Here is a 24846-nt window from a genome sequence, read left to right on the forward strand (position 1 = left end):
TAAAATTCCTCATTCATTCTGGTTCTTCCTGTTCATTTCTTCCAAGCTGTTATCAGGCAACTGAATCATCGTACCACAGCCAGAGAGCAGTGCTGAACTACGATCTGCCTCTTTGGTGACCCTCGGACTATCCTCGGTCAGACCTTGCTGGCTTTACCTTGTGCTAAACGTTATTCCCTTATCATGTATCTACACACTGTAAATGGCTCGATTGTAATCATGTATTGTCTTTCTGCCGACTGGATAGCACGCAACCAAAGCTTTTCACTGCACCTTGGTCCACGTGACAATAAATTAAACTGTAACTGTAAACTGTGTGAAAATTTGTCAAAGACTTTCTGGAAATCCAAATAAACTGGGAAGCATGATGATCAGTTTTATTTGCAGTGTCCTCATGAAGCAAGAGGAGAGGCAAAGATTTCCCTATACAACTTACAAATATTTCAAACTCTATTTATATTTCTTGCCTGGATTGGGGGCTGAGTTTCCCACATTACAATAGTGTCTAACTATATTTCCATGTCTGCATTGCCATTTAATGTATTTCCTTATTTTCCCCAAATTATTTTGAGTTAATTAAATCAGGAACTGGTTAGGCATTGTGAATTTGAAGTGCATTGCAGAATCAACTTCCATTACATATTTCACTCAATTTCCTTTGTACAAGAAATGAGTAATATGGTATTGGAAATACTTGAATCCAGATCAGAGAAACCAAGAAGTTTTCTAGCTGTTACTTCCTTTTTTTGAATGCACTATAAACTTGGAGTCAATGGAAAGTACCCAGAGGGGTTATGTTACTCTGCCTATTGGTGTGCACATTTTCAATGCAATTTTATTGATACATGGTACTGAAATAAATGATTGTTCCAAAGTAAAAGGAACTCAGAATTGTTTCCAGCAAGGCAGCAGATATTTATCTTCAGTGAAAATTACTTCTGGACAAACAGCCCATTGTTTCAATTTTATTGGCTTCTTGTGTTTGTGTGGAAGACAGATACATATTTTCTTTGTTTGATATTTCCATAATGAATGTGCACATGCAGACTATTTTTACATGCACCACATGCACTTTTAGATCACTGCCATTTTGCAAATTGCTGAATTAAACGTTATTACACCGAATTTGGTGCCTTGTTCTTTGGCCCGGAACCATTCCCCATTTTGGGCCAACATGCTAAAGAAAATGTCCAGGGCTATTTTTTTTATCCTTCGAATTTGGCTCAGAATCCACGGGCAAGGAGTTAACATCCTGCCTCACCCCTGGACTCCAATCGTCTGATATATCCATTGCAGTGGGGCACCACCTTTCAAGTCAACTGGCTGGTCACACCTCTTGTGATGTCGTGTTTTGGATGATTCAGAACTGGACGTCAAACTCTTTGCCCATCTCTATTTTTTAAATACCCAAGATTTTTTAAAACAAGCCATGTCGTAGCTCCAAGGTAACAAGGAGTCAGGCGGTGTTGTAGCAGAAATTAAGAAGGAAGCAGCATGGAAACAGGCCCTGCGGCCCACCATTTCACACCAACCATGAACATCCATTTGTTTTGGTTTTGCAGAGGCCAGTTAACCTAAACTCTTTTAACCAGGTGGCCCCAACTACTCCCCACCCATACAATAGTCCTCATGCCCCCCTCCTCTCTGAACACCCACCAACCCCCCCACCAGACCTCGCCTCGGCCTCCGTCTACTCACCTGCCCTCCTCCGACCCCAACCAACCTCACTAGGGTCTCCTCAATATCCTGCAGCTCTGCTCAAGCTCCTCCTCCCCCCATTTGTAACAGGGACAGAGTCCCCCTTGTCCTCACCTTTCACCCATCAGTCGTCACATACTGCATATAATCCTGCTCCATTTCCGCCACCTCCAACGGGATCCCACTACTGGCCACATCTTCCCATCTCCATCCCATTCCGCTTTCCGCAGAGGTGTTCAGCTGTATCCGCTGTTCCAGGTGTGGACTCCTGTCTATCGACAAGACCAAACGCAGGCTCAGCAATCGTTACTCTGAACACCTCCGCTCAGTCTGCCTAAACCTACCTGATCTCCCAGTTGCTCAACACTTTAATTCCGCCTACCATTCCCACACTGACCTTTCTGTCCTGGGCGTCCTCCGTTGTCAAAGTGAGGCCCAGCGCAAATTGGAGGAACAGCACCTCATATTTCTCTATGACACCTTACACCCCAGTGGTATGAACATTGACTTCTCTAACTTCAAGTAGACCTTACTTTCCCTCTCTCTCCATTCCCTCCCTCTTCCCAGTTCTCCGACTACATTTTATATCTGTTGCTTTGTTGTTACCTTCTCCCAAATGACAATGATCTATTCCACATGTTCCTTGACCTTCATTCCCTTTGTTCTGTTTTCACACCTTATACTTCCTTATCTATACACTTCCTTATCTATGTACCGCCCACTCCCCTGACATCAGTTTGGAGATGGATCTCGACCCGAAACGTCACCCATTCCTTCTCTCCAGAGATGCTGCCTGACCCGCTGAGTTACTCCAGTATTTTCTGTCTATCTTCTATCTTTATCCTAAACCTGAGGAAACCCACATGGTCACAGGAAGAACACGCAAACTCCACACAGACAGCACCCCTGAGGTTGGGATAGAACCTTGGACTCTGGTGGTGTGAAGCAGCAACTCTACCGGCTGAGCCACTGTGCTGCTCTGTAGCACTGTGCCTCATAGCTTCTGAATTTTGGATTTACCCTGTCCTCTGGTGCTGTCTGTGTGACGTTTGCACGTTCTCCCTGAAACCATACGAGTTTCCGCACACATTCCAAAGTCATGTTGATCTTTGGTTAATTGGCCACTGTAACGCCCCGAGTGGAATTGTTGGGAATGTTCTGACAGCTTGTCTAGACTTGATGGGCCGAATTACTTCTTTTCTCTGGACACGTGATAATAGGCAAGATCCATATTTGGACTTGCTCTCCTGAACAGGTGTCAAGAACACCCACCCAAACCTGGAAAGGATTCCTTTTAATCTATGTATTAGGTCCTGAAGATGTCATTAGCACCTGGGGCAACTTTATCTTGGCAGCACAACAAGGATACGTTTCCTGCCAAACGACCTCACCGTAATGAGGATTCTCTGAGAAGTGGTGAAGATTTCATCACAAGCTATCCAACTGTTTCCACGCTCCTGCCAATTTTCCCTGGGTCTGACAATTTTTTCCTCCCACATTGCGTATTCATCAATCCCCTTTTAAATTTTACCCTACAACCAGCCTCCTTCACCTTTTTCCAGGCATTTGGATTATGGATCGCAATAATTCACTATGTACTTTTTTCTCGCTATTAAGTTCCCTGTGTCAACGACCCGCGTTGTCTGGTCAATGACTATTGCGAACAGTTTCCACACGTTACTTATTTGATCTTGAACACCTCGAACAAATCTCTTCTTAACCTTTGCTATTCCAAATGGTGTAACCGCAATTTCTCCAACCTTGTCATGCCTTTTATTGTTGGTACCGTTGGAATGAATCAGTCTGCATTGAATCCAAAGGTTTGGCAAACTTCCTAAAATGGGGTGCCTGTAATACACTGGGGCAGCAAAGTGGCACAGCTGGTAAAGCTGCTACCTCAGAACGCCAGTGACCCAGGTTCAATCCTGACCTCCAGTGCTGTTTGCATGGAGTTTGCTTGTTCTCCCCCGCGAGTGCGTTGGTTTCTTCCTGGTGCTCTGGTTTCCAAATGAATGCATGATTGACAAGATTGTAGCCTGAGAGAGAAAATCTTCAATTATTGGGGCATGAGACCTCTTTTGGAGAACATGGGATCCATTAAACCCCTTTCGTTTAACCGTTAACATGGCCAGGATCCTTGAGACAAGGTTTGCTTATACCATTGGAGCGGGGAAAGGAATGGTCACAACTGATTCACAAAGTAAAGTCAAATTTGGATGTGGAAGATCGTGTTTTAGCAAATGAACCTGGATGATAAAGGGATGGATTTAGAAGGAAATTCAAACAAAGATTGGGAAACAGTAAACAAATTTTATGGGCTGGGTTTTGATTGTTTATGCTTTAATACATGGTATCAAGAGAATAAAGCTGATGTACTAAGGATAAAAATAGACAAGGGGGAGTTTATTATAGTGGCCATTACTCAAGCATGACTTATGTGGTAGTTGAAGATTCCTGGTTATTTTTTCCAGATGAGATAGAAAGGATTGTAAAAGAGGTGCTGTAGTATTGATTGAAAGAATAATGATAGCAGAGAGGAGAGATGGTCTATCAGAAATGAGGCTACATGGGTTGAACAGAGAAACATAAAAGAAGCAACAATGTTGATGGAAGTGTAAGAAATACCATAATAGCCAGAGATAGAAAAGCAAATATGTACAAAAAATTATCACAATGGCAAAATTGACAAGGTAGTGATCATTGTGGACATTAACTCTCATATTATTAACTGGGAGAGGATCAGGTTAAATGGTAAAGAAGGAACATAGTACTTGAAGTGCATTCACCAGGATTATTTTAATCAAAACTTAATAAGTCCAACAAAGATTAGAACCTGAATTGGTTTTAGGGAATGAAGTTTATGAACTTGCAGAGTGGAAAAGATGGAAGTGGGAGAACCATATTATGGAGTCTCATATTAGAGAAATTAATTATAACCGGTAGAACACATAATGAATTGAGGGAGAATTGGCTACTTTGCCATTCAATTATCTTTTACATCAGAGGCAATTTCCTGCACAAACCCCAGATACCTTAATTATATTGAACAGAGAGACCTTGGGGTGCAAGCATGTAGTCCCTGAAAGTGGCAACCCAGGTAGATAAAGTCATGAAGAAGACATATCCTATGGATAGGAACCATTTAGTGGGATATGGGCCAAATGTGGGCATGTTGGACTAGTGAAAATGGAACATCTTGGTCAGCATGGGTAAGTTGGGCCGAAGGAACTGTCCCCATGCTGTCTGACTCTATGACATATGGTATCACAAAGAACTGCATCTACAGAAATCTTAAGCACAACACAAAGTGCTGGAGTAACTCAGTGGGTCAGGCAGCATCTGCGGAGGGAATGCATAGGCATCGTTTCAGGTCAGGACAGATGATTCTTCAGACAAATGGTAAGCTATCCTTGATCGGACATAGCATTGATTTGGGAGGTCTTATTAAAACGTTGTACAAAACGTTGCTTGGACGGTATTTGAAGGAGTATGTGCCAGAGGAAGGAAGTATTGGTTGTAGTGGTATGTGTAAGAAAGAACTGCAGATGCTGGTTTCCTTCTCTCCAGAGATGCTGCCTGTCCAGCTGAGTTTCTCCAGCTTTTAGTGTCTATCTTTGGATGTAGTGGTAGATTTCTGGGGAAGTGGGGGCAGGATTGATAGGAATGTGGGGACAATAAAACGGGATGCATGTGGGTTGATTTTAAATGATACTTAATGGTTTGCGTGCTCTTAGTAAGCTGTTTCCGTGCTCTCTGCCTCTATATATCCCAAATATTTTTTCAATTTAGCAGATGAATAACATTTCGGCATTAATTATAAAGACCTTATGAGAACAATCATTGCCCGCATCGCTTGGATAATGACACTGTTTTTGCATTCACAGAGCAAGAGCAGAATTTGACACAGATGGGAGTCAGTCCTGTGCCTAAAATTGCAAGTGCAAGCCCTGAGTGTTTTGTGACTGTCACCAATGCTTGCGAAATTCCTAATCTCCCTGCCAATTTTCCTTTTAACTTGTAATGCATTATTAGCCTCCACACCCAGTTCTCCAAATATTGTTATAAACTAAGAAAATGGAGAGGGGAAAGGTAATGCATATTGAATAAAAGGCAAATAACTAGACAATGACATGGAAATGAAGGTTGAGGCCATTATGCAATGTTGTACTTTCGGATTCACTTGCCACAAAGTGTTATTACTGGTTCATTGTTTGGTCTCCCAGAAGCTCTCAAGGAAACAAACTGTTCTGTATATATTAAGTTATCTTGTGCAACATTTACGGTGATTCCGTGTTCACTGCATTCAAATAGCCCAGTCCATCACACAAACCAGCCTCCCACCCATCGACTTCATACAGTGCATTCAGAAAGCCTTCACTTTTTCCACATTTTGTTACGTTACAGCCTTATTTTTAAATGGATTAAATTATTTTTTTTATCATCAATCTACACACAATACCCCAGAATGAAGAAATGAAAACAGGTGTTTAGAAATTTTTGCAAAGTAATTAAAACTAACTAACTGAAACATCACATTTACATAAGTATTCAGACCCTTTGCTATGACACTCAAAATTGAGCTTAGGTTCCTCCTGTTTCCATTGATTATCCTTGAGATGTTTCTACAACTTGAATGGAGTCCACCAATGGTAAATTAAATTGATTGGACATGATTTGGAAAGGTCCCACAGTTGACAGTGCATGTCAGAGCAAAAACTAAGCCATGAAGATGAATTAATTGTCTGTAGACCTCCGAGACCGTATTGTGTTGAGACACAGATCTGGGGAAGGGTATAAAACAATTTCTGCAGCATTGTAGGTCCCGAAGAGCACAGTGGCCTCCGTCATTCTTAAATGGAAGAACTTTGGAACCACCAGGACTCTTCATAGAGCTGGCCGCCCAGCCCAACTGAGCAATCGGGGGAGAAGGGCCTTGGTCAGGGAGGTGACCAAGAACCCGATGCTCACTCTGACAGAGCTCCAGAGTACCTCTGTGAAGATGGGAGAACCTTCCAGAAGGACAACTATATCTGCAGCACTCCACCAATCAGGCTTTATGGTAGAGTGGCCAGACGGAAGCCACTCCTCAGTAAAAGGCACATGACAGCCTGCTTGGAGTTTGCCAAAAGACACCTAAAGGACTCTCAGACCATGAGAAACAAGATTCTCTGGTCTGATGAAACCAAGATTGAACTCTTTGGCCTGAATGCCAAGCATCACATCTGGAGGAAACCAGGCACCGCTCATCACCTGGCCAATACCATACCTATGGTGAAGCATGGTGGAGGCAGCATCATGCTGTGGGGATGTTTTTCAGCAGCAGGAACCTGGAGACTAGTCAGGATCGAGGGAAAGATGAATGGAGCAAAGTACAGAGAGATCCTGCTCCAGAGCGTTCTGGACTTCAGACTGGGGCGGAGGTTCACCTTCCAACAGGATAACGATCCTAAGCACGCAGCCAAGACAACGCAGGAGTAGTTTCGTGACAAGTCTGTGAATGTCCTTAAGTGGCCCTGCCGGAGCCCAGACTTGAACCCGATCGAACATCTCTGGAGGGACCTGAAAATAGCTGTGCATCGACCCTCCTGATCCAACCTGACAGAGCTTGAGAGGATCTGCAGAGAGGAATGGGAGAAATTACCCAAATACAGATGTGCCAAGCTTGTAGCGTCATACCCAAGAAGACTTGAGGCAGTAATCGCTGCCAAAGGTGCCTCAACAAAGTACTGAGTAAAGGGTCTGAATACTTTATATGTGAATATGTGATATTTCGGTTATTTATTTTTAATGACTTTGCAAAAATTTCTAAACACCTATTTTCACTTTTTTATTATAGGATATTGTGTGTAGATTGATGATAAAAAAAAGAATTTAATCCATTTTAAAATAAGGCTGTAATGTAACAAAATGTGGAAAAAATGAAGGGGTCTGAATACTTTCTGAATGCACTGCATATTCTTCCCCCTGCTTGTGGCAAGCAGTCAAACTAGTCAAGGATCCTCACACCCAGGTCGTGCTCTCCTCACCCCTCTCCCATCAGACAATATATACAAAAACTTGAAATCACTTTCCACAGATTCAAGAATAGCTTCTTTGCTACTGTTATCAGACTCTGCAAGGGCCCTCTTCTATGCTCAGGCTTAAAATCTCGATCTTCCAATCTACCCATTTGTGGTTCTTGATTGTTTTATCTGCATTCTTTTTGTAGATGTAACACTATACTCTTCACTCTGTTTTTCTCTTTTGCACTCCCTGTTGGAGTCATGGGATAATTTGCCTGATTAACACGCCACACAGTTTTTCACTCTATCTCGGTACACATGACCATAATAAACTAATACCAATATAGCATCAGTTCCAGTCTAGGGCCTTTCTAAAATCACTTGCTGCCAATTATATAAATTTTCAAGTATAGCCCCTGCAGCAATAATAGTGAACAAAGTGGCAAAATTGCACACAGAAAACTTACACAAAATGTATTCATTTCAATGGTATAATGGGGTATGTAGGTGAATAAATATTGACCAAGTCAAGTCTATTGTTGTGCACATAAGTGCAATGAGGTACTGGTACAATGAAAATATTGCATTCAGATAACAGCACAAGTACATAGATTCAAACACATAAAAACAGCTTATACTTAAATTATATGTAAAATGCAGACAAAATTTCTAAAGGAAAGAAGACAATGCCAAAACAAAACATTTGTGTAAAACAAGTCCATATTCGGACTTAGAATTCCATTGTCGGGGTACGATTGAGGTTGTGCAGGTTGGTTCAAGAACCTGATAGTTGCAGGTAAATAGTTACTTCTGAACCTGGTGGTGTGGGACTTCAGGGCCTTCTGTACCTCCTGCCTGATTGTAACAATGAGAGGGGAGCAGGTCCCAGATGGTAGGGATCTTTGATGATAGATGCCACCTTCTTGAGGCAGCACCTCATGTAGAAACGTTTGATGCAGCAGAGGGCAGTGCCCGTGATGGATCGAGCCGACTCCACCACTCTCTGGAACCTCTTGTGCTCATATGCATTGGAGTTGCCATAACAGGCCATGATGCAACCAGTCAGGATAGTTTCTCCAGTGCATCTGTACAAGTGTGTTAGAGCATTTGGAGACACTCCGAATCTCTTTAAACTTCTTAGTTAGAAGTAGAAGTTAGAACTTTTTACAAAGTGCACCTTCTTTGTGAATATATCTATGTGTTGGGCCCAGGACAGATCATCTAAGATATTAATACCTAGGAATATGGTGCCTCCGCCGACCCACCAATGAAAACAAGGACCAGGGTAACAGCAAGGAATCAAGTCCAGTTAATTTCCAGTATCAAATCCCCAACCTACTTCAGTGAAACAGAATATCTGGTCCTAAACACATTGCTGCTTAAGAAAGCCCATTTTGCAGTGACCTGGATGGTAGATTTCCTGTTGCCACAATGGCAGTATTATAAAAGTCTACCTCGTTGGCTTTGATGCAATGTATTCATGCAGTTTCTATCTTCCTTAAGAAGATGAACATGAATCTTTCTGATCGGCTGCCTTTCGTTTGGCACAGGTGCTTCTGCAATGTTGCTGGGTAACACCTGCAAGGATGGTGATGGATGCCTAAATCCTTTGGACACATAACTTGGATAGGAACCTGCAGGTGATGATGCAAACCTTGGGCCCGCTGCCCTCGTCCTTTTAGCAGGTTGAGGTCAGCATCTTGGGAGGTGCTGTTGAAGCAGCCCCAGCACAGTTTCCTAATTAAGCTATGGTTGGCTTTCCTCTGTAGTTAAATGCATTGCAAGTTTCAAATAATAAAAGTATGTGGTGCAGCAGCTCGAAGGAACTGGTGCACTGCAAGGCTGAGAACTTTATTCTGCACTCTGTATGTTCCCCTTTGCTCTACCTATTGTACTTGAGTTCGGCTTGATTGCATTTATGTTTATATAGTATAAGAAAATAACTGCAGATGCTGGTACAAATCGAAGGTATTTATTCACAAAATGCTGAAGTAACTCAGCAGGTCAAGCAGCATCTCTGGAGAGAAGGAATGGGTGACGTTTCGGGTCGAGACCCTTCTTCAGACTGATGTCAGGGGGGCGGGACTTTGTCGATCAGAAAGATTCATGTTCATCTTCTTAAGGAAAATAGAAACTGCATGAATACAATGCATCATACAGACATACTATATGTTTATATAGTATTATCTGTTTTGACTGGAGACCGTGCAAAACACAGCATTTCACTGTACCTCAGTGCACATAATAATAATAAACCTAAACCTAAGTGATGAGGAGTTGTGGTGAATAAAGTGTGTTCAAGTGCTCGGGCCTCTGTTTTACTGAGACACTAGGGAAAGTCCCTGCTCTTCTTTAAACTAGCCAATGTTTGATGTGTTCATTGAATTTTCGTGAATGGAATCAGAATGTTTGACTTTGAAATGCAGACTGCATTACTTTGTACCTCTGGAATCTGCATCCTTTGGCCTCGTGCCCTACCTCACCGAGATATTACAGCCGATTATGATTCTTCTGTGCAATATCATGAGATCATGTAAAGCATATTGACCTGTAAATTCTTTCTCGCAGTGCCAAAAAGTTCAAATAAAAATAGTCCAGCGTAGAGCCACAGGGCACCCTTTTACAGGCCTCCAGGCATCCCGATAGAAACTTTATCCCAGACTTCCCAGCGGAATATTCATTGTCATTAGCAACGTTTCTCCAAGGTAAAACAAGAATGCAATGTCTAAAATAAACAATTCAGCTCCAGCATGATTTGCAAAGTTCCACAGTTTGAAAAATGACAGTTCTCATTTGCTCACAGAATGACCAACTTTACTAATTCAGATGCTATTCTACGTGAAGGGAAATCAAATCGCATAACCCGCACTCTTTGCCAGGCGGTTTCAAGACACACTTCAGCCTCATCGCTTTCTTTGGACACTGTTCACAGCGAACTCTGTCCCTTCCTTTCACCTTCGATGACTTTCCCACGTTATAAATTGATTCTCGCTGAGGATTAGCCTGCACCTAATGTTTCACTTGCTGCATGGTGCGGAGTTGGAGTGTAGACATCAGAGACATCACAGGCAACTACTGGGACCATGTGGGAGGATGGCGAGGAAGTCTTATTGGTAAAGATTTTATCCATCAGAAGGTTACAGGGATCCATGCTCAGAGCTAGATGCCTCTGAGGAATCCCTGCAACTGAAACTTCACCAAGACTTCCTCACTGAGATCTTGCAAAGTTAAATCACAAGGTATGAATGGATTGCTTTGCCCAAGGTCAGCTTCACATTCACACACAGCTTCCTAGCCTCAAGTTTCTGGGTCAGCATTCCAAGCGACTAGATCATTGATCCAAAGCGCAAAATCAAATTCCATCAGAGCAGCAAAAGGATTTGAATTTCCATAATTCAATAAATCTGGAATTAAAGAGCGAGCCTCTATAACGATGACCATGAAGTTGTCGGTTGGGCATAAAAAACACAATTAAATCACTGAATTATTTAAAAATCTGATAACATTGGAAATCAGAACTACAAACCAGAAATTGATGACAAAAATACATGGATAGGAAAGATTTAGAGGGGTATGGGCCAAATGCAGGCAAACAGGACTAGCTTAGATGGGGTATCTTGGTCGGCATGGACGTGTTGGGTGAAAATGACTTCCATGCTGTCTGACTCTCAATAGAGGAGGATGCGATAGTGGTGCTTAAGTGGCTTTTAGATGGACACATGAACGTGCTGGAAGATGAGATTAGTTTAGCTTGGCAAGATGTTCAGTGAAAACATTGTGGACCAAAGGGGCCTGTTCCTGTGATGTACTTTTCTATATTCTATGTAACACTCTGTAAGTCAGGCAGCACCTGTGGAACGAGAAACAGAATTTTACACTTTCAGATCAAAGACTCTTCATCAGAACTGGAAAAGTAAGGACAGTCAACACTGATTGCTGCAACACTGAACTGATCTTCAGATAAAACAACCTCTTCTTCAACTCCAGTTTTCCTGCCCCCCAGATCAATGTGTAGTTATGGTAATTCACATCGGTGCAAGCTGCACCTGTCATTTTCTGAGTTATGCGGAACAGTCTTTGCTTTCGTTTTTTAGTGTTAGTTTTAGAGATACAGTGCGGAAACAGGCCCTTCAGCCCACAGAGTCCACACCGACCAGCGATCCCCGCACATTAACACTATCCTGCACACACTAGGGACAATTTTCACATGCACCAAGCCAAATAACCTACAAACCTGTACGTCTTTGGAGTGTGGAAGTAAACCGAAGATCTCGGAGAAAACCCACGCGGTCATGAGGAGAATGTACAAACTCTGTACAGACAGCACCCGTAGTTCGGATCGAACCTGGGTCTCCAGTGCTGCAAGCACTGCAAGGCAGTAACTCTACCGCTGCACCACCGTGGCCGCCCATAACGTTTTTGTGCCCCACCCTGAACTCTTTTTACTGGTATATCAACAATTGCAATCATGCTGTTTCCTGCACCCAGAGAGAATTTACAATACAATACAATACAATACAATATATCTTTATTGTCATTATACAGGGGAACAACGAGATTATGAATGCGCCTCCCATACGATGCAATAAATTAATTAGCTAGTCAGTATTAATTTAAACAACCCAATGAAACAAGTTGTAACAGTTTTAAAACAGAGTAAAGTGCAAGTAGATCTGTGCCGGATCACTGTGCGATGTGACCATCCGGCTCAGCAGGACTGATTCATAGCAGCTATGGCCCTGGGGATGAAGCTGTTCCTGAGTCTGGAGTTGCGGGCGTAGAAGGCCTTGTATCGTCTGCCCGATGGTAGAAGTTCGAACAGACTGTTGCAGGGGTATGAGGAGTCTTTGTGAATGCTGGTGGCTTTTCTGAGGCATCGTGTGTTGTCGATGCCCTCCAAGGCTGGTAGCTGTGTTCCGATGGTCCTCTAAGCTCTATGGACTACACGCTGAAATTTGAAAATGATGATGGAGCAGGACAGTGGCGCAGCTAGTAGAGCTGCTGTCTCACACCACCAGATATCTGACTGGAGATGCTGCCTGACCTGTTGAGTTACGCCAGTACGTTGTGTTTTACACCAGAGTTCCCTGGGCCCTTACTTTCCACCTCCTTAGCCTTCACATTCAATGGGTCATCTTTTGCTATTTCCATCTTTGATTTTTGTTTATAATTCAAGACAGGCAAATTAATTCATATTATCTGAAATAAAAGAATCACATTTCAGCCAAATCCTGTGTTTTGGACCTACACAGACTTCCAAGGCAGGATGCCCAACTAAAGTAAGGAGATTTATAATCTAGAAAAAAAGGAATTTCAGATGCTGGTTTATGAAAAAAAAGACACAAAGTGCTGGAGTAACTCAGCGGGTCAGGCAGTATCTCCGGAGAACCTGGATAGGTGACGTTTCGGGTTGAGACCCTTTACAAGGCTTTTTGTAAGGCGTCACTTGAGAAAATTACCAGTTGGTAAATTAACAAGATACAATGTGCTGGAGGAACTCACGGGTCAGGCTGCATTTGTGGAGAGAATGGACAAGTGATGTATCGGGTCGTGATCCTTCTTTAGACACCTGGGAAATGAAAATTTGTTGCTCCATGGATGACAGTCCGAATTACACCGTGACATGATAATGCTGACATGACAATATTCTAGATAATTGTTGTCATGGCTGTAAATATTAACATGCCATTTTTATGCAGTTCATCAAATGCTGGAGTAAAATGTAAGTTCATCAAGTTAACATGCAGTGTTTCCAAATGCCATCATCCTCAGGGTAATGTGTAGGAAGGAACTGCAGATGCTGGTTTGCACCGAAGATAAACACAAAATGCTGACGTAACTCAGCGGGACAGGCAGCATCTCTGGATAGAAGGAATGGGTGACGTTTCGGGTCGAGACCCTTCTTTCTAACTCAGCGTGACAGACAGCATCTCTGGATAGAAGGAATGGGTGACGTTCCAGGTCGAGACCCTTCTTCAGAAGAAGAAACGTCACCCATTCCTTCTAGCCAGATATGCTGCCTGTCCTGCTGAGTTACCCCAGCATTTTGTGTCTATCCTCAGGGTAATTAGGAATTGGGTGATAAATATTGTCCTTGCCAACAACGTCTACATGTTATAAAGGAATCTTTAAAATACTCAAACATTCTAATAAAAGGATTGTGAGCGGGACTTGCACATTTTACAAAAAAAGTTGTGTATGAAAGTAAGATATATTTGACAGAAGACAGCAACTGATTCAGTGCTGGTAGAGCTGCTGTCTCACAGAGCGTGAGACACAGGTATAATTCGGACCTTGGGTGCTGTCTGTGTGGAATTTGTACGTTCTCCCTGTAAATGCCCAGGACAGGAAGGCCCTGCAGAGTACTGCGTTCGACTGAACGCACCATGGGAACTACACTCGCCCCCCTGCAGGACCTATACATCAGGAGGTGCAGATCAAGAGCAAGCACGATTATGGGGGACCCCTACCACCCCAGCAATGGACTGTTCCAGCTACTACGGTCAGGCAAACGCCTTCGCTGTCACGCTGAGAAAACGGAAAGGATGAGACGGAGTTTCTTCCCACAGGCCATCAGGACTGTTAACTATTATATCTCCAGGGACTAAAAAAAAATTCTGTATTACTTTTAATTTTTATGCTGTCATTGTAAATTTTTGCACAATCCGCAGGCATTGCCACTTTCATTTCACTGCACATCTTGTATGTGTATGTGACAAATAAACTTGACTTGACTTGACTTCTTGTGGGTGCTCCTGTCTCATCCCAAATTCCAAAGATGTGCACAGGTTGGCAGGTTAATTGGCTTCTGTACAATTGCCCCTATATGTAGGTAGTGGATGTGGAAGTGGGATAACATAGAAGTATTGTGGCCAGGTGGTCGATGGTTGGCACGGACTTGGTGGGTCAAAGTGTCTGTTTCCATGCTGTATCTCTAAACTAAACTAAATGGCTTTGCAGAATAGCTCCTATTATTTTGATAGGGTAGGAAAATAACTGCAGATGCTGGTGCAAATCGAAGGTATCACAAAATGCCGGAGTAACTCAGCGGGGTCAGGCAGCATCTCTGGAGAGAAGGAATGGGTGACGTTTTCTCTCCTGAGATGCTGCCTGTCCCGCTGCGTTACTCCAGCATTTTGTGATACCTATTATTTTGATGGTTGTTGTGGACTCGTTGGGTCAAAGGGGTTTGTTTCCATGCTGTAATTTCAATCAATCAAAACACTATTAAACCCATTGTTCGGCCAGAAGACACAAGAGACTACAGATGCTGGAATCTTGGGGAAATAAACAAAGTTTATAAAGAGCGGGTCAGGTAGCATCTGTGGAGGGACCAACGACATCATCTGCCCATTCTCTCCACAGATGCTGCCAGACCTGCCGTGTTCTTCCAGCACTTTGTTCTTTGTCCATTGCTGGCCTGGTTCCACAACTACCCTTTTCCCATTCTAAACGTTTGCGTAAGCAGTTTTAATGTTAAATTTTGACCAGGCAGGAATAATATTGGTGAAAAGAGATGGGTTGCAAGTTTAAGGTTTCTCAATATTTTAATGACATATAATAAACTAAATGCACGATGAAATATAAACAGTGCAACAAAGTATTGTGAAATAAATAACATCATATTATACACTACGCCCACAGAGAGCGCCGAGCCCATTGTTAATTCTGCACTGCACATCACAGGTCACGAGGGCACTTCCTAATTGTTTGCACATTGCTAATAATACGTACCTTTTGAAGTTTGAACAGAATAAGAATTCAAATTGCGGGTAAATTCTACCGAGTGGCATCGCGTGTTGCAATCGCACACCAAACGCTCAAGTCAACTAAAAATAGTCAGCACACAACCAACTATCTTGTTTATTTAATGTAATTTCCAAAGATCCAGTAATTGGCTAGTCATCGAGTGATATTGACCGTGACTTGTTTTCGTTTGAGCAATTTTGATATGGAAATATTTTAAATGTCGCTATTGTTTTTAGTTCGAACATTTTTTAAACTCTCCCCACCCCACGGTTGCCTGGTAGATTGTACAGTAGGAGCTGTAAAAAAATGTGACTATTTTACTTTCGCTCTAAGTCCACGAAAGCACCATTTAGGTCGTTTACTGCAACTTTCAATTCCTTTTATTGCAACGCCAGATCGCATTTTCATTTTTGACTATTTGGGGAAATGTGGCAAATTTCTTGGGGGGGTATTTTTTTTCATGGTATTTTTAGATATGTTTGTGTGGATATTTGAAATTGGACACTTCTTACTGAAAGTTTAAATAAACTTCTCATTACCGCCCTCTTACTGTTTAAACTCGCCCAGAATGGATCGCATCTCTGCACCGAGCTGTGATTATTTCTGTAAAAGAGGTGAAATAGGTTTGTGCAAGTCCAGAATAGTGGAAAATTCCACGCCCACTAAAAAAAAAAGCTCATGCACAAGTTTGAAGGTCATCGAGTATTTTGTTGTTCCACGAAACCTCATTCAAATAACCCAAGAGTTGTTTTCGCCCTCCAGATGGAGCACGAAAGAAACATGAAATTAATTAATCAGTTGCGGTAGAGGCTTGAGTGAAAATGCATGATTGCGAAAGCTTTCTGTTCGTCCCGTATTCTTGTGTTAGAAATAACACACGGCTTTCGCGGTACAGAAATTGACTGCAACATCAACGTGCTATTTACGCTGCAGGCGCCGAGATATTTTACTGCAGTTATCGTACGAAACCGCAAATACAGTGGAAACCGCAAATACAGTGGAAGCGTCTTCTACCTCGCGTAGAATCATCATTGGACCCCCACCCCCCCACTCCTTGTTTTCTGCAACTTGCAATAGCTGCAGAAAAAAATGAAAACGTTTAATTATTAACCGAATTCTGCATCGAATCTCAGTTACGCAAATCCACTGTGCGCTACAGACTGTCAAGAGTGGTGAATATGAAAAGCAACCGGTGAGATAGGCAAAGGGCAGCAGATTCTGCTTGACATCCGAGACTAACTTTTTAGGTTACATGCACTCTAGCATCAGTGCCGCCCCAAGCCATTAAAATTAACCCGTGAACCCTTACAGCGGTAGAATCCGGAAACATGCCATGCAGTATTTGTATTTCAGTCTCAGTACCATCCGGAATCATGTTTATGCAGCCCAGAACAAGCTATGCCGGCATGGCCTAGGTGGGCCGAAGGGCCTGTTTCTGTGCTGTACAGCTCTGTGACTATAAACAATCTTCGCCCGTACAGTACAGTACACATGGCGTGTAATAAATACATGCCAACATCTGCAGCCATCCGTGCATGGCATTCTTCCCAGCTCTGGCATCCATGCCACACAAAATATGCACCTGAGCACAGGTAGCAAGCAGGGAACCGTGATGTTATGCAGTGCAGTGCAGAGCCGTCAATGAGTGGCAACGCTCCAGACTCCCACCAGCTTCGTCTGTTTGCATTTTTTTTAAATCAATTAATTGCAATTAAAAAAATTTTTTTAAACTGTTCAAGGGGAAATGAGAGGGGGGGATGCGCGTCCTCGCCGTGATTTGTCCGGGGGGGGCAGAAATGCGCGCGACCAGTGCACGTGCACTAGAACTTGCTCCCTTCTCAAATCGATTGGTCTACATTCTCTGTGTGCCCGAGGCGCGTTCCCGCGTGAGAGAAGCGTGCGCGCGACTGCCTGGGCGGGCGCGCGCGCGCGCGCTCCCGCGCTCCCGGGACCGCTGCAGGAAATCTTCTGCCTCTCACACACACGCTGACGTCATGCCGCAGGTCCTGGCAGGGCGGTAGAGGCCGGAGCCGACAAAAACCGCGGCGAAAAATAAACCCCCGCCTCCCACCCGCCGGCAACCGGGCCAGGGCGAGAAATGCAGCCGCCCCCTCCCGCCCGTCGCCCCGGCTGCATTTCTCGCCGCGCCGGGGGCCGCGAGCATCGCAATTCGGCGCTCCTCGGGGTAGCCGAGGCGGACTCACAGATCACTTTGCAGAAGAAAAACAATAGGACTTTCAAGCGTTTGGTGCAGTTTTGGGGGGAGGTATCAAAACTTGGGGGGAGGGGCGATAATTGGGTGCAGACTGCGATCATATTGGATCTGTCTGGAGGAAGAGAAATGAATTTCATATTGCACCATCTCTGCACCTTTCCACGAAATATTCGTGGAGCTGCCAGGACCTCGCACATTCATTCAAGCCAACTTTGGAGGAGAATGTAGACTTCAATCAATTGAGAAGGGCGATATGGAGACGGACTCAATCAAGGTATTAAACTGCTTTCTGCTATTATTCTCACACTGCCCTCCAAACCCTTCCACCGCCTGCACCCTTCCCTCTCCCTGACTTTAAGTTGACTTGTGGATGAGGCATAAAAGTTTTAAAATACATCTGTATGTATATATTTTAAAAAGCTGACCTAAATCTCTTCAGAAATTGTTCCAAACATATTTTGATTGTGTTTTTTTTTTTAAAGCCCTTCCCAGTCAAAATTTCCCCCAACGTTTCACTTTTTGTTTTGTTTTGAAAAATAACCCCCAAATATATTTATTGTTAATAGTGTTTGTGTATGTTTTTTTTCCCTCCCCTCCACAGTGGGTCGGCTCTCCGTGCGGTTTACACGGAGCATACATTTTCTACAAAGCTTTCAAATTCAGCCTTGAAGGTAGACCAAGAATCCTCTCCCTCGGAGACTTTTTCTTTGTAAGATGTAAGCCAGGAGCACCGATTTGCATAGCAGAACTCCAGCTTTTGTGGGAAGAGAAGAACAACAAGCAACTTTTGTCGAGTTCCAAACTCTATTTTCTCCCCGAAGATACACCCGAAGGGAGGTCGATCGGCCACGGAGAGGTGATGACCCCCCCCACTTTCTTGTTTGATTCACTTTTAATGGACTATACTATGTGATGTGGTTTTTTTTCTCTCTCTCTCTCTCTCTCGTTGCTACAATTATGAAATAAGAGCTGTACACTTTGCCGTTTATATTGCATATGCTGGACATGAACTTTGTATAGTGTATTTACATAGTTTTAAAAAAATAAAACTATGTATTTACATAATTTTACATAGTGTAAACCGAAAAGGAATTGATACTTGCACCCTCCCCTGTAGCTCGGTTGGGTACTGTTCAGCTATTTGTCTTGGGCTTGGAGAAAGAGGGGGGTGGGGGGGTGAAACTATGTGATAAAAAATATTTAGCATGGATTAAAGGGCGGAAATTACGAAACTGGAGGAGATCAAAGCTATTCTATGAAGGCGTGTAAGCGAGTGAAAAGGGACAGGTACAACAATACAGTGAAAGACCAGCTCTGTGTCTCGCTATCTGTGCGCAAGAGATGTGATGCGCCGAGTCTTTTTTTAATGATTGTCAGCATGCGATATGTTTTTACAGTGTGTAGTGAAAACGGGTCATTTTCCATGTAAACATCCAAACAGCACATTCAGATGAGAGAGAGAAAAAATATATATCTAGCGTGCCAAGGAAACAAGCCTCTCAATTTTCCATGCTATGACGCAAATCTTTAAATAACTTTTTTTTTTTTAAATTAAAAACTGAAATCTGACTCAGTTTACCATATAAATACATTAGAAGGACAGTGGGGGACTGGATTGGTCTGCGCGGCGTTTGTGCTCTGTAATTTAGTAGCGATGTGTGTGAAAATCGATGATGAACAGTTACGCATTGGAAGTGCTGGTTTAACGTGACGTGTAAATAGTCCAGTGTTTAAACTGCATTTTTACAGTATCCTGATAGGGGCGAGAGAGTATAGATTGTAAACAGTACAGGCGACTAGTTGTGCTCGTGAAAACAGCTCTTGTCTGCACGTCGAAGTTAATTGTGCATTCTGAAAGGCTGACGTGTCAAATTACCTTTTCATATCTTGCAACAGGTTTAGAAGCAGTTAATCCCTCGTATTGTTTTTTAGTGTTCTCTTTTCCGAATACATTAGTAAAAAAGACCTAACCGCGCTGATACTGTTACTATCCAATCCAGTGTAAATTCGACCTGTTTACCTGCTTAGTTTCTCTTTCCAGATCGATAATTACTAAATTCATTGTTGCCAGTTGAAAAAAACTATTGAAAACACTTAGTGACCTTTCTGCAGAGTTCTGTTACCCCTCCCCCTGTCTAAATTTCCCTGTGCAGCTGTCTCTCTCCAACCACCACCCCCCTCCCCTCCCCTCCCCTCTTTATTATTTGCTTTTGAAATTTATTACTTGACGCGGTTTAGTGATCGGGGGGGGGGGGGGGGGAGAATAAAATAAATAACAAAACCGAGATCCGTGGCACTTCAGGCTAAATCCGCCCCCTCCTTCGGAACATGTTAAGCAGCTGAAAGCGATTAGCTTATTATACAGTCAGGGTGGAATATCTGCAAATGCCACAATTTAATAGCATTTGATTGGCATCTAGGGTGCTGAATGCAGCAACGCGGGGCTCGTCATTGTTTTCTCAACGCGAACCTGCCGGTTGATATTTTTTTTGTTTATTCAGCTCGATTGTAGGAAGTCGTGTTATGATTTTACATGCATTCATTGGAAGCGATGCACAGCTGTTTTCACATGAACGTGTGCATTCCCCTATATGTGAATGCACTGTGTTTTTAGCATTGCGGTTAAATTGTGCTGATTTTTGCTATTTCTGATATCGGTGCCCAGGACCAAAGTGCTGTTGGTAATGATTAACTCTCAGTTAATATCGCCCGGAAAACCTCAAAACCCTCTGTTGTTGGAGGGGGGAGGGGGGGGTGGCTGGAAGTTTGCTCCCACGGACAGGGCTGGAATTGTGCAAATACCTTGTGTACTTCACAATAACACGACGAGGTGGGGAGCAGGTTGTAGTTTCCAGATGCTGTCTCACTTCACGGCCGCTGATGTCATTTCTCTTCTGGCCAGAGTTAGTCATTCATTAGCAAAGAGAAACGGAGGCAGGAACAGCAACAAGCGCGCACTCACACTGATCCCTAAGCCTTGGCAAAGTGCCCAGAGAAACTTGCACCAAGCTCCAGCGAGCTCAATACGAGACTCCCATTAATATGTGAACGCAGTTGTCACATATTAATAGGTGTGTTGTGTACAGACAGTTCTCGTCAGAATTGATGGTTATCTATCTCTCTCACATTGTATCCTCTTTTATATTACACCATCTTTCTGCTCGCGGAATGGGAATTACGAGCTAACTGACCCATCATTTTCATATTTATCTCCAACTTTAAAATCCCCCCCCCCCACCAGGAAATGGATGATTCCTCATTTTTAAGAAATTTTCATTTTCAAAGATGTAAGTTGCCAAATGTTTGTGAATTTGGTGCTATGAAACAGTGAGTGACCTTTTTATCCAATGTCAAAAATAGATGGATTCTCATAAAATACTTGGTCTGCATTGGAATGAAAATGATTTACGGGAATGCTGACGTATTTCAAAAATAAATAGTCTAATGACATGGAAGCAGGCCCTTCAGCCCAACTCGTCCATGCCAGCCAAGATACCCCATCTAAGATAGTCCCATTTGCCCACGTTTGAGCCATATCCCTCTAAACCGTTGCTCTCTATGCATCTGTCCAAATATCTCTTAAATGTTTGAACTATGTATCCCACTTGCTGAGCAATCTGTATAAATTAGATTGTACATACTTTGCTTGTGCATACAATATAATGTATGCCACACAAAGGCATATGCCATTGTATGTTGTACACTATATACACAAGCCTTTGGTATGCCTGTTGTGGTTTTTCTGCTACAATTACAATAGTAAAAGTACACCAATTTTACACTAATCGCAAACCAGAGGGAACATAGGAAAGATGCCATTAAGCTGGGAAAAGTGCAGAAAAGGTTCACGAGGATGTTGCCAGGACCCAAGTTACTGGCAGAGGTTGGCCAGGTTACAACTTTATTGTGTGGAGTGCAGGAGGCTGAGGGCTGATCTTATCGATGTGTATATAATCCTGAGAGGTAAACGCGCAGTTATTTTTCCCAGGGTAGGAGAATCAAGATCCAGAGGGCATATGTTTAAGGTGGGGGGGGGGGGGGGGAGAATTTATTAGGAATCTGAGGGGCAATGTTTTCTTCACACAGAGTGGTGTTTACGTGGTGCAAACTGCTAGAGATTGAGGCAGGTACAGTGACACCATTTAAAAGACATTTAGACCAGGACATGGATAAGAAAGATTTTGTGGGATACGGGTCAAATGTGTGCAGGTGGGATTAGCGTAGATTGGTATCTGGGTCAGCATGGACAAATTGGGCCAAAGGGTCTGTTTTCAAGCTGTGGGACTGCATGGCTCTCCCTGGACTTTTTGATTCTTTGTGGATTTTAACTTTCTCAGTCACGGTTTGAAGGCACTACATCAATGCAAATTTAACTTGGGAAGCAAAAAAACAATCAATGGCGAATAGGTCAGAGTTTGGAATCTACAAGATGTGGCCTCACAAATAAAGATGATATAAGAAGGAGAAAGAGTGGGATGAATTTGTGAAATCAAGCTATTCATAAGAATCAACTAGGCAGAGAATAAAGATGTTTCAACAAAGCAGACCAGACCAGAGGACATAAGTTTAAGATGAAGGGGAAAAGATTTAATAGGAATCTGAGGGGTAACCTTTACACATAAAGGGTGCTGGGTGAAGGGAACAAACTGCCAGAGGAGGTAGTTGAGGCTGGGACTATCCCAACGTTTAAGAAACAGTTAGACGGGTATATGTGCAAGAAGGAACTGCAAATGCTGGTTTAAACTGAAGATGGACACAAAGTGATGGAGTAACTCAGCGGGACAGGCAGCATCCTTCTCTCCAGAGATGCTGCCTGTTCCGCTGAGTTACTCCAGCATTTTGTGTCTATAGACAGGTATATAGATAGGACATTTCCATATGGATTTCAAGAGAGGGTTAGATTTAGCTCTTGGGGCTGAGGGAATCAAGGGATAGGGGGAAAAAATCCAGAACGGGGTACTGATTTTGGATGATCAGCCATGATCATATTGAATGGCGGTGCTGGCTTGAAGGGCCGAATGGCCTACTCCTGCACCTATTCTCTATATTTTTGTGACCGGTTTGGAGGGATATGGACCAAACATGGGCAGGTGGGACTAGTGTAGCTGGGGCAAGTTGGGCTGAAAGCCTGTTTCCACGCTGTATCACTCTATGACTATCGGCAAATATCGTTATAATCTGGAATGGATGGCCTGAAAAGCTGAAACAGAAGCTGATTCAGTAGGGAGTTTGTCAAGGAAATCGGATGCGTACTTGGAAAAGCAACAAAAGGGGGGGATTATTGAGAAAGAGAAGGCAACGTGAGATTAAATAGAAAGCTTTGAAAGAGCTGGTACAGGCATTGGGGGATGAATGGCCTCCTACGCAGTAAGATTTGCTAATAGATTGCAATTGTATGCTCCTTTTCAGGTTTTTTTTAAAAGACTTTGTTGCAGAACAATTACCTTCTATTTCAACTCTAATCCACCTTTTTGTTACTGTGCGGTGAATCATAAGATGCTAATTGTGCCTGCATATTAAAATTGGTATAAATATGCAGCATTAATAATGGCAAACTATTCCAGTAAAGCTGAATAAATTGTAGTTCATCTTCACTGTACAGTATATTAATGTCCTACTCCCCAGAGGGATCAAATATAATGAATACCATTATGCAAATCTGCAAAATACTCTGCAGTATATTTTTGGCAACAATTTTTTTTTGTTGCAAGTTTTGCATTTCTTATGTTCACAAGCACTGTTCTGATAGTGAGAGCATCATGGGCTTTTTCATTTAATGTGCCAATTATTTGAATAATGTCATCTGTTTTGAATATAGTAATAGGAAAACAGCAATATCCTTTTCCCCCCCCAAGAGTCACTTGTCTACTTCGCAATTCAAATCCAGCAAGCAGCATTGCCTGCATGGCAAAGCTCATTTTAAACTGGGTCAGTCACTGTGAAGGTAGTAACTAAAGATATGTTTAAACAATTTTACAATATAATATAGGAGGGGAAATAATGACATAAATTTAAACTGGAGAGCAAGATCGTAATATTTTATGACTATAAATTGGTCTGGTGGAAAGATGCTGGAACATAAATACCTTGGAATGAAATTTAACATTTGTTAAAAATACTTTCCTAACTCCACTGCTGGCATGGGTAATTTAAAGAGCTCTTAAAAGCTTGCTTTCAGAGAAAAAAATAAAATGATTGTTCAGAAAAAGAAGTGTGGGGGGGGGGGTTGGTTGCAGGGTGGATGAGGGGAAATAAAACATTGGTGCCAAGCATCTGACTTCTTTAAATTAGGTCCCAGTTACCAAATACTCTAAGTTATTCTGTCCTCTAATAATACCCGTGAATTCAATAGTAAGGCTCTAATTACTTTTTGAAGTCCTCTGCTGACTTTAACAGTGAAATGACTGGGTTCCAAAGGTTACACAATGTTCTTTTAAGAGTACAACATTTTATATAATATCTGTTCAAAAAATTCCGCCTGGCAACAATTCAGCCAGCATTCTGGCAAGTTTCCAAAGGTTTGTACGCAAAGGTGCAAGGATTATGTAGGTAGGCAGTGTGAGATTCTTATCTTACAGTTTTTAATTCCTTGTAAAATGAAAAGAGCAAGCTACTGCTGCTGCTGCAGTGATGAGTGGTTTTAGTCGAGGCAGCATTATCAGCCCTGAATTGCTGAGCTGATGAAAATAGGTCATAAACAAGGAGTTACATGACACAAATACCAAGGATAAAAATGAATATGAAAATAAAAAACTGCAGACGCTTGGAATCTGAACTGAAATCAGAACATGCTAGAAAAAAACATGGCAGGACATGCAGCAACTGTGGAAAGATAAATAATTTGGGGGAATCAGAACTGAGAAACACCTTCAGTACAGCGTATGTTTAAATTACCATCAATTTAGGAATCTCATAATCCTATCGTGCCTGCCTTTTGTAGCCTTGGGCTACAGGTTTGGGAAAGGCTGGAGTAAAAGTCCTAAATGCCACGATCTGCTAATATCTGCAAATCAGGAGAGGTAAAGCTACTGAAGATATCTTTATCTATCTGCCCTGGAGTTCACTGATCATTCTACCAAGAGTTATGTTCAGACTGCTCCATTCACTAATGCAACCAGCTTAAGTTACGGATGTTGCGCTGGCTGAAGTGTAGGTACCTGCACAGAGAAGATCTTTTACAAG

General features: G+C 42.6%; 1 protein-coding gene across 1 annotated transcript in view; it reads left to right on the plus strand.

The window, feature by feature from the left end:
* The first annotated feature begins 17440 nt into the window (after positions 1-17440).
* Positions 17441-24846, plus strand: part of arid5b (AT-rich interaction domain 5B) — a 145021-nt gene continuing 137615 nt past the window's right edge. Inside the window, exons 1-2 of the mRNA XM_078413241.1 lie at positions 17441-17938; positions 18266-18520. Coding sequence (XP_078269367.1) covers positions 17918-17938; positions 18266-18520 — 276 coding nt within the window. The 5' untranslated portion in view covers positions 17441-17917. The remainder of the gene's footprint in view (positions 17939-18265; positions 18521-24846) is intronic.

The sequence above is a fragment of the Rhinoraja longicauda genome, chromosome 16 (genome assembly GCF_053455715.1).
Source record: "Rhinoraja longicauda isolate Sanriku21f chromosome 16, sRhiLon1.1, whole genome shotgun sequence".
Taxonomy (NCBI): Eukaryota; Metazoa; Chordata; class Chondrichthyes; order Rajiformes; family Arhynchobatidae; genus Rhinoraja; species Rhinoraja longicauda.